This window comes from Eufriesea mexicana, unplaced genomic scaffold, assembly GCF_001483705.2.
Source record: "Eufriesea mexicana isolate 0111107269 unplaced genomic scaffold, ASM148370v2 scaffold1482, whole genome shotgun sequence".
NCBI classification, from domain to species: domain Eukaryota; kingdom Metazoa; phylum Arthropoda; class Insecta; order Hymenoptera; family Apidae; genus Eufriesea; species Eufriesea mexicana.
In genome coordinates this window covers 1,958,064-1,968,246 of record NW_016909634.1, presented here as the reverse complement: position 1 = coordinate 1,968,246, position 10,183 = coordinate 1,958,064, and the positions used below count along the sequence as shown (strand labels likewise).

Here is a 10,183-nt window from a genome sequence, read left to right as displayed (position 1 = left end):
ATCAATACGTGTTTATCAACGTTACTGAAATTCTAAGGAATGAATTTTTAGAATAACAAGGAAAATCAGTTTCAAAGCATAAGCTATACGTCTGACTACGCATGGTCTGGTTCTACTTATATACTCCACTTATATCTCGCTTTTCCCACGAATTCCAATTCAAACAGTTCCAAGAATTTATTATACTTTGTACTTATTTCGCTGCACACACAGACGACCGTTATATTTAGAAAGTTACGGCACAAAGGAATTACTCGTATAAATTAGAAAAGAGTTAAAAAGTGTGAAAATTTTCATCAGATGGTTACGTCGCAGAGTCGTTCACTGCATTAACGAGGGCTTGGAACTTCCTTTCCTACACGTCGCGTCGTTACCGACCTATTCTCGAAAAGTTTCTTAATCAGCAGGCGGCACTGCGTTATTAAGACCGGGGAAAAACCTTCTGTCGGGCAACTGCGAAGAATTACAACGTTTCGCGCTCAGCTCATAAACAGCGGGCTTCCTCTTAATATTATTAACGAGATGCCCGCGGAGAAATTTTCATTACGAAACAACGACGCTTTTTGCAGTAATTAACACGGCAACGATGTCAGCAAAGGAAAAATTATGCGGTTTTATGCTCCACGTTTCCATATTTCACCCGTGTTCCGGCTTCATTCTTTGCCTCGATATCGAGGAACACACGCGGCTCGGTAGCAGGTGTAGCAGCTGCACTGAGTCGTGCCATTTTGTCGTTTAAACGACAGAGAAATCCCTCCTGAATGGTCGATTCACGAGGCAACAATTTATTTTTATTCAAAAGCGCATTTCCCTGTCGCTGTTCAACTCCATTTAACTCTATGTTTCGCACAAACTCTGCGAATCTACGTGATAAATGATCGACCACCTTTTATTTTTGTTTCAGGTGAGTGAGAACTGATTCCTCTTTACCATTGTATGCCTGCACCATCGTAAGTAGAACAATCTTTACTATTTTCTTATTCAATTGCATTATTATTAACAGCAAAAAAATTTGTATTTATTAGTACTGTTTTAAGAAGTTATTATTACCGTAAGTAATAGGAAATTGGTAATTTTTATGTCAATTTTTAAAAAATTAATGTAAAATTGTTCCGTGACCAACTGTCGGTTAGATAGGGATCTGTTATGTTCACTTAGCATCCGTAGGGTGGTTAGAAACCTGCGAAACGACTGATGCTAAGAACAGTGTTCTCTACTACCTACTCCCAGTATCATAGAGGTGTAACCTGATCATCTGTTAGTAATACAGGGATCTGCGTGATTCTTGGAAGAAGAATATTTGGAAAGATGAAAGCTCAAAGAACTTCAAACTGTGCTTAGTTTCCAATAGATAGAAGCACCGTAAGAAAAATACATCGATTGTTCCTTCTGCTTCCGAACGAACGTAACAGGGTTCGATTTTCGTCCTGCCTTTAAAGAGGGGTGAAGCAGGGTATTAAAATCATGACCTGGTTCGTGTGAAAGCTCGGGAGGAGTGACGCGTAGGGATCTTTGCTGACGTAATCTCTCCCCACATGAGCTCTGTGTTGACCAATCGGCTCGAAGAACTACCATTGTTCATGTATGCACCGGTGTTTTAATGCAACCCTTCCCACTATTCACTACGTGTTTAACATCTACGATACTTTGACACGTATTTTGTTTACGTGGCAACTCTTTCGCAGAGAAATTACTCTTGAAGGTCTAAAACCTGAAGCACTAATTTGCGCATTAACTATTAAGACGCGTTAATTGGAATACCTGTCTTAATCGAAGGATTAACTGACAACGACGGGAATTAAATATCGTACAAAAATATAATTTTATCAAAGTGTACAAAAATGTGTTTATCACAAGCTTTAAAAAAGGGATTTACATATATACGGCCAACTGTACAAAATGCTTTTCCACTCTCCCTGATCCCGCTTAATGCTTCTTTATTATAATAGTACCAGCTCCAAGCGCACCAGTTCCTCCTCCAGACGAGTATCCGTACCCAGATCCATATCCAGAGCCAAGACTACTTGTCAATCCTTGCGTACCAAGGCCAGACCCCAGACTGACACCTAGTCCAGAGCTTATGCCAGAACCCAGTCCATTTCCAGAGAGGCTGATAGAACCAATACCACCACTTAGACCAGAGCTGATTCCTGATGCGTATCCAGAGTTGAGACCACCGGAGCCAAGACTGGAACCAAAGCTGGAGCCCAGACCAGACCCATAACCAGATCCGAGACCAGAGCTAATGCCAGAGCTTAATCCAGAACTAATACCACCACTGAGGCCACCGGTAATTCCAGAACTGAGACCAGGACTTAGACTAGTTGTGGCCCCAGAGGTCAGTCCACTAGAACTGCCAATTGATCCCGAAGATACAGTGACCAGAATAGGAGCAGATTGTGGCACAGGGATAGGTTGAGGAACAGGAACTGGGTGAGGAACAGGGACCGGTTGAGGAACAGGGACAGGATGAGGAACTGGCACTGGTTGGGGTACAGAGACTGGCTGAGGAACTGGTACTGGGACTCTCACAGGGTGGGGGATGGCTACTGGTCTCTCAACTGTAACTGGAACCGGGTGAGGTATACGAACTGGAACCTCTCTGATCACTGGGACCGGCTGTCTCACGTAATAGGGGACTGGCACAGGCCTGGACACTGGGTACGGTTGGGGGACCACTACTGGTACTTGTTGGGTGATGGTGCGAATACCTCCACCAGCTCCACTTAATCCTCCAGAGAGTCCTCCACCGAGGCTTCCTGAAAGACTGCCAGCGATTCCGCTACTCAGACCTCCCTGTAGTCCTGATATTCCACCTGACAATCCTCCACCGGAAAGCCCACCGACGAATCCTCCGGAAATTCCGCTGGAGTCGAGACCGTTGCCATAACTCGAACTGGAACTAAGGTCCAGGCCACTGGAGGATCCTCCTAGTCCTCCTGAACCTAGGATGACACCGCGTTTCGTCTTCTCTTGCTTTCCTTCCTCGGCCTCAGACGCCAGAGCCACGGTGACCAAAAGGCAAAGCTGTGCAAATGGATTTCAGCGTTGTGAATAATGCTAATTGCTCTTCTGTGAAGTGCCACGTAGACAAGTGGGAAAAGGAAACGTTGGTCTTCCTTAATCACGCCTCTGAGACTCAAAGACTCGAGATTTAATAATCCAACACCACCCAAGCTTCACTGGAGATTAGTATCGATTACTTTAGTTTACAAGGGGATTAAATGGGACTGCGGTCGTTGTGGGAATACCGTTCAAGTGCAGTTACAAGTGAATGGGGAATTATTACTAACACTATGACACAGGTAACACAGTCATGCAAGGAATTAAAATAATCGAATAAAACTTTCGTATAAAATTCGTGCTTTCCAAAATTTGATATAAAACGTCATTCAATAATTCTCACTCAAAAATTAATTTTCTCTTCTCCACGATGATCCAATTTATGAACTTAATTTTACAAACAGTCTCAAACATTTCCAAACAGTTTCAAACAATTATAATAGGAATAGCAACACCATTAGAGGTGCAAAATTTGGTACAGACTTCTTAATTGCTTTTAGTTTGTTTTCAAACAATTTCGATTGTTTTCCACTTTTGGTTAATCAAAATACCGAAGCAGTCAGTTTCTGCTAACAGAGTGAGGTTATCTTTCGTCTACTTACTACGAAGGTCCTCATTGTTGCTTGTCTTCCGAGTGCAGCTTCGAATGTGCCATCATTGTCTCCACGCCTCGGTTTTATACAAGTAGTCCAGAGGTACGATCACTTTCACTGAATCGACGATCGTGCACGCCCTGTCCAGTGGGTACTATCCTTCCAATTTTTCTCTCGATGTTTCATCCGATCCCTCTGATCTGCGGTACAACCGCAATCGTTGAAAACAAACCGATTCCGCGTTACGGGACACGCACACCATTCCGTGCGTACATCTGAACATGACTATTTAGCCTCCTATCCACACCTTATTAACCTTTTGCACTCGACGACTTTTTCGTTACAGAGAAATAGTAATTCGAAGACTTTCTGCTATAGAGTCGACGAAATTTTTAAAATGGTAAATGAGAAATCATATGCAAAATATGTGAAAATGTAAGAAATAAATATATTTTCATACAAATTGTCGATAACTATACAAAACTTCATGATTTCTGCAAACTAATACATAAATCGTAAATAATTGTATGTATACAATTAGAAAGAAAATTATAGAAAATTATAAGATAAAGAAGAAGAAATATTTATCATAATTTTATATTAATTGCAAAAGAGTTATTAACCGTTTGCACTCGACGATATTTTCGTTACGAAGAATTAGTAATTCGAAGACTTTCTGCCATAGAGTCGACGAAATTTTTAAAATGGTAAATGAGGAATCATATGCAAATTAAGACGTAGAACTATTCTTCTTCGACATTCCACACATCGTTAGGTAATTTTATATATGATATATTAATTAACGTCGATCTTTTGAATTTGATTAAATGGTGACTGACGGTTACCTCTCGACAGCAAAGGGTTAATATATTTTGATTTAATTATTTGCAGAATCAATTCGTGTTTATTAACGTCACTGAAGTTCGAAGGAAAGAATTTTTAGAATAACAAGGAAAATAATTTTCAAAGTAAAAGCTATACGTCTGATTATGTATGGCCTGGTTCTACTTAGAAGATAATGAAGAAGAAATACTTATCATAACTTTACATTAATTACAAAAGAGTTATTAACCCTTTGCACTAGACGATTTTTTGGTTTGAGAAGAGTAGAAAATAAAAGATTCTCTATTAAAGAACTGACGATACTTCTTTGAGCAGTAAATAAAGAATTGTATAATAATAGAATTACTTGATTTCGATACCTTGCACACTGTTACATTACATTAAATTTGATATATTAATTAATATCGATCTTCCAAATTTTATGAAATGGTGACTGACGATTACCTCTCGTGTGCAAAGGGTTAATATATTTTGATATAATTATTTACAAAATCAATACGTGTTTATTAACGTCACTGAAATTATAAGGAAAGAATTTTTTGAATACCAAGGAAAATAAGTTTCAAAGTAAAAGCTATACGTCTGACTATGTATGCTCTGGTTCCACTTATAAGATAATGAAGAAATATTTATCACAATTTTTTATTAATTGCGAAAGAGCTATTAATATACCTTGATTTAATTATTTGCAGAATCAATACGTGTTTATCAACGTTACTGAAATTCTAAGGAATGAATTTTTAGAATAACAAGGAAAATCAGTTTCAAAGCATAAGCTATACGTCTGACTACGCATGGTCTGGTTCTACTTATATACTCCACTTATATCTCGCTTTTCCCACGAATTCCAATTCAAACAGTTCCAAGAATTTATTATACTTTGTACTTATTTCGCTGCACACACAGACGACCGTTATATTTAGAAAGTTACGGCACAAAGGAATTACTCGTATAAATTAGAAAAGAGTTAAAAAGTGTGAAAATTTTCATCAGATGGTTACGTCGCAGAGTCGTTCACTGCATTAACGAGGGCTTGGAACTTCCTTTCCTACACGTCGCGTCGTTACCGACCTATTCTCGAAAAGTTTCTTAATCAGCAGGCGGCACTGCGTTATTAAGACCGGGGAAAAACCTTCTGTCGGGCAACTGCGAAGAATTACAACGTTTCGCGCTCAGCTCATAAACAGCGGGCTTCCTCTTAATATTATTAACGAGATGCCCGCGGAGAAATTTTCATTACGAAACAACGACGCTTTTTGCAGTAATTAACACGGCAACGATGTCAGCAAAGGAAAAATTATGCGGTTTTATGCTCCACGTTTCCATATTTCACCCGTGTTCCGGCTTCATTCTTTGCCTCGATATCGAGGAACACACGCGGCTCGGTAGCAGGTGTAGCAGCTGCACTGAGTCGTGCCATTTTGTCGTTTAAACGACAGAGAAATCCCTCCTGAATGGTCGATTCACGAGGCAACAATTTATTTTTATTCAAAAGCGCATTTCCCTGTCGCTGTTCAACTCCATTTAACTCTATGTTTCGCACAAACTCTGCGAATCTACGTGATAAATGATCGACCACCTTTTATTTTTGTTTCAGGTGAGTGAGAACTGATTCCTCTTTACCATTGTATGCCTGCACCATCGTAAGTAGAACAATCTTTACTATTTTCTTATTCAATTGCATTATTATTAACAGCAAAAAAATTTGTATTTATTAGTACTGTTTTAAGAAGTTATTATTACCGTAAGTAATAGGAAATTGGTAATTTTTATGTCAATTTTTAAAAAATTAATGTAAAATTGTTCCGTGACCAACTGTCGGTTAGATAGGGATCTGTTATGTTCACTTAGCATCCGTAGGGTGGTTAGAAACCTGCGAAACGACTGATGCTAAGAACAGTGTTCTCTACTACCTACTCCCAGTATCATAGAGGTGTAACCTGATCATCTGTTAGTAATACAGGGATCTGCGTGATTCTTGGAAGAAGAATATTTGGAAAGATGAAAGCTCAAAGAACTTCAAACTGTGCTTAGTTTCCAATAGATAGAAGCACCGTAAGAAAAATACATCGATTGTTCCTTCTGCTTCCGAACGAACGTAACAGGGTTCGATTTTCGTCCTGCCTTTAAAGAGGGGTGAAGCAGGGTATTAAAATCATGACCTGGTTCGTGTGAAAGCTCGGGAGGAGTGACGCGTAGGGATCTTTGCTGACGTAATCTCTCCCCACATGAGCTCTGTGTTGACCAATCGGCTCGAAGAACTACCATTGTTCATGTATGCACCGGTGTTTTAATGCAACCCTTCCCACTATTCACTACGTGTTTAACATCTACGATACTTTGACACGTATTTTGTTTACGTGGCAACTCTTTCGCAGAGAAATTACTCTTGAAGGTCTAAAACCTGAAGCACTAATTTGCGCATTAACTATTAAGACGCGTTAATTGGAATACCTGTCTTAATCGAAGGATTAACTGACAACGACGGGAATTAAATATCGTACAAAAATATAATTTTATCAAAGTGTACAAAAATGTGTTTATCACAAGCTTTAAAAAAGGGATTTACATATATACGGCCAACTGTACAAAATGCTTTTCCACTCTCCCTGATCCCGCTTAATGCTTCTTTATTATAATAGTACCAGCTCCAAGCGCACCAGTTCCTCCTCCAGACGAGTATCCGTACCCAGATCCATATCCAGAGCCAAGACTACTTGTCAATCCTTGCGTACCAAGGCCAGACCCCAGACTGACACCTAGTCCAGAGCTTATGCCAGAACCCAGTCCATTTCCAGAGAGGCTGATAGAACCAATACCACCACTTAGACCAGAGCTGATTCCTGATGCGTATCCAGAGTTGAGACCACCGGAGCCAAGACTGGAACCAAAGCTGGAGCCCAGACCAGACCCATAACCAGATCCGAGACCAGAGCTAATGCCAGAGCTTAATCCAGAACTAATACCACCACTGAGGCCACCGGTAATTCCAGAACTGAGACCAGGACTTAGACTAGTTGTGGCCCCAGAGGTCAGTCCACTAGAACTGCCAATTGATCCCGAAGATACAGTGACCAGAATAGGAGCAGATTGTGGCACAGGGATAGGTTGAGGAACAGGAACTGGGTGAGGAACAGGGACCGGTTGAGGAACAGGGACTGGATGAGGAACTGGCACTGGTTGGGGTACAGAGACTGGCTGAGGAACTGGTACTGGGACTCTCACAGGGTGGGGGATGGCTACTGGTCTCTCAACTGTAACTGGAACCGGGTGAGGTATACGAACTGGAACCTCTCTGATCACTGGGACCGGCTGTCTCACGTAATAGGGGACTGGCACAGGCCTGGACACTGGGTACGGTTGGGGGACCACTACTGGTACTTGTTGGGTGATGGTGCGAATACCTCCACCAGCTCCACTTAATCCTCCAGAGAGTCCTCCACCGAGGCTTCCTGAAAGACTGCCAGCGATTCCGCTACTCAGACCTCCCTGTAGTCCTGATATTCCACCTGACAATCCTCCACCGGAAAGCCCACCGACGAATCCTCCGGAAATTCCGCTGGAGTCGAGACCGTTGCCATAACTCGAACTGGAACTAAGGTCCAGGCCACTGGAGGATCCTCCTAGTCCTCCTGAACCTAGGATGACACCGCGTTTCGTCTTCTCTTGCTTTCCTTCCTCGGCCTCAGACGCCAGAGCCACGGTGACCAAAAGGCAAAGCTGTGCAAATGGATTTCAGCGTTGTGAATAATGCTAATTGCTCTTCTGTGAAGTGCCACGTAGACAAGTGGGAAAAGGAAACGTTGGTCTTCCTTAATCACGCCTCTGAGACTCAAAGACTCGAGATTTAATAATCCAACACCACCCAAGCTTCACTGGAGATTAGTATCGATTACTTTAGTTTACAAGGGGATTAAATGGGACTGCGGTCGTTGTGGGAATACCGTTCAAGTGCAGTTACAAGTGAATGGGGAATTATTACTAACACTATGACACAGGTAACACAGTCATGCAAGGAATTAAAATAATCGAATAAAACTTTCGTATAAAATTCGTGCTTTCCAAAATTTGATATAAAACGTCATTCAATAATTCTCACTCAAAAATTAATTTTCTCTTCTCCACGATGATCCAATTTATGAACTTAATTTTACAAACAGTCTCAAACATTTCCAAACAGTTTCAAACAATTATAATAGGAATAGCAACACCATTAGAGGTGCAAAATTTGGTACAGACTTCTTAATTGCTTTTAGTTTGTTTTCAAACAATTTCGATTGTTTTCCACTTTTGGTTAATCAAAATACCGAAGCAGTCAGTTTCTGCTAACAGAGTGAGGTTATCTTTCGTCTACTTACTACGAAGGTCCTCATTGTTGCTTGTCTTCCGAGTGCAGCTTCGAATGTGCCATCATTGTCTCCACGCCTCGGTTTTATACAAGTAGTCCAGAGGTACGATCACTTTCACTGAATCGACGATCGTGCACGCCCTGTCCAGTGGGTACTATCCTTCCAATTTTTCTCTCGATGTTTCATCCGATCCCTCTGATCTGCGGTACAACCGCAATCGTTGAAAACAAACCGATTCCGCGTTACGGGACACGCACACCATTCCGTGCGTACATCTGAACATGACTATTTAGCCTCCTATCCACACCTATTCTATCCGTATCCCGATCTCTGGATAGTATCGCGTGTCGTGTACGCGTAATGCTCGCGTTTTTGTCGCCACTGTAGTGTCTAGTGCGCTGCTCTTGCGAGCAGGAAGCGCGATGGCGACTTTTTTAAGGTTAGGTCACTCCGCGCCACTTAATTCGGTGGCGCTAAGATCAGTATTAGGTTTGAGAGGTACAGTGACGAATGTTGAGTATTTGGACCCCGTAGTATTTCAAAATTATTATATTACGATTATGTAACGATAATTGGTGATTTTGATACAGATTGGTCAAAATTTGGAGGAAAATTGAAATTTAAAAATTTTAATTAATTCGCGTGAAGGGTAACGGACATTCGAATACCTTTAATTGTAATATTGCACAATCTGTGTACAATCAGTGACTATAATAGAATTTCAATAAGATAGTATCTCATAAAAATAATATTTTTTGAATATATATACCACATAACTAACTTTTTAAGTGAAATTTTTGTAAACAATAGGTTTCACCTAAAAATTATTTCTTCAATAAATTGTGAATTGTATATCATGCACAAAAGTTAGCATTATTAAGGTGTGATACGAGTTTCAAGTACAGCGAAGAGCGAAACAGAATCTATACTACGTTAATATTTGAACAGCTATAACTTTGTGAGAAGGAGTCGTGTAATAACATTTGTGGGGTCGATATTAAGAATAAAGTCTGTACTTTCATATCTCTAGATTTAATTCCTACCTAGAAATTTTTGTAGTAGGAAATAAAGGCAGGTTTCACTTGGAAAATTGTAAAAATTCAAACGCTGGTAGTAACACGGAAAAATTTTTTTCGGAGCCTAAGTTATCACGAATTAAACCACTGAAATGTTCAGTTTGAAGAAACGTGATGAAAGTTAATGGACAATTTTTCATTTTTGAGTGATTACATTTTGAACGAAGAGTATACTACTGACATTATAGTAATTTAAAAAGTTAATATAGCAGAATATGTACTGGATACAGTTTTATTTACACACACCAGTCATTATGAA

The 10,183-nt window shown here is 40.4% G+C and overlaps 2 protein-coding genes across 2 annotated transcripts; both read right to left on the bottom strand.

The window, feature by feature from the left end:
• Window positions 1-1,926: 1,926 nt before the first annotated feature.
• On the bottom strand, window positions 1,927-3,680 carry LOC108548273 (tetra-peptide repeat homeobox protein 1-like). The gene is made up of 2 exons (XM_017901124.1): window positions 3,666-3,680; window positions 1,927-3,027 (listed from the first exon to the last, which is right to left on the bottom strand). Exons 1-2 carry the CDS (start codon window positions 3,678-3,680, stop codon window positions 1,927-1,929), a joined length of 1,116 nt encoding a protein of 371 aa, XP_017756613.1.
• A 3,438-nt stretch (window positions 3,681-7,118) lies between these two features.
• Window positions 7,119-8,872, bottom strand: LOC108548271 (tetra-peptide repeat homeobox protein 1). Its single transcript, XM_017901123.1, has 2 exons — window positions 8,858-8,872; window positions 7,119-8,219 (listed from the first exon to the last, which is right to left on the bottom strand). The coding sequence occupies exons 1-2, from the start codon at window positions 8,870-8,872 to the stop codon at window positions 7,119-7,121; spliced, it is 1,116 nt and encodes a 371-aa protein (XP_017756612.1).
• Window positions 8,873-10,183: the final 1,311 nt, after the last annotated feature.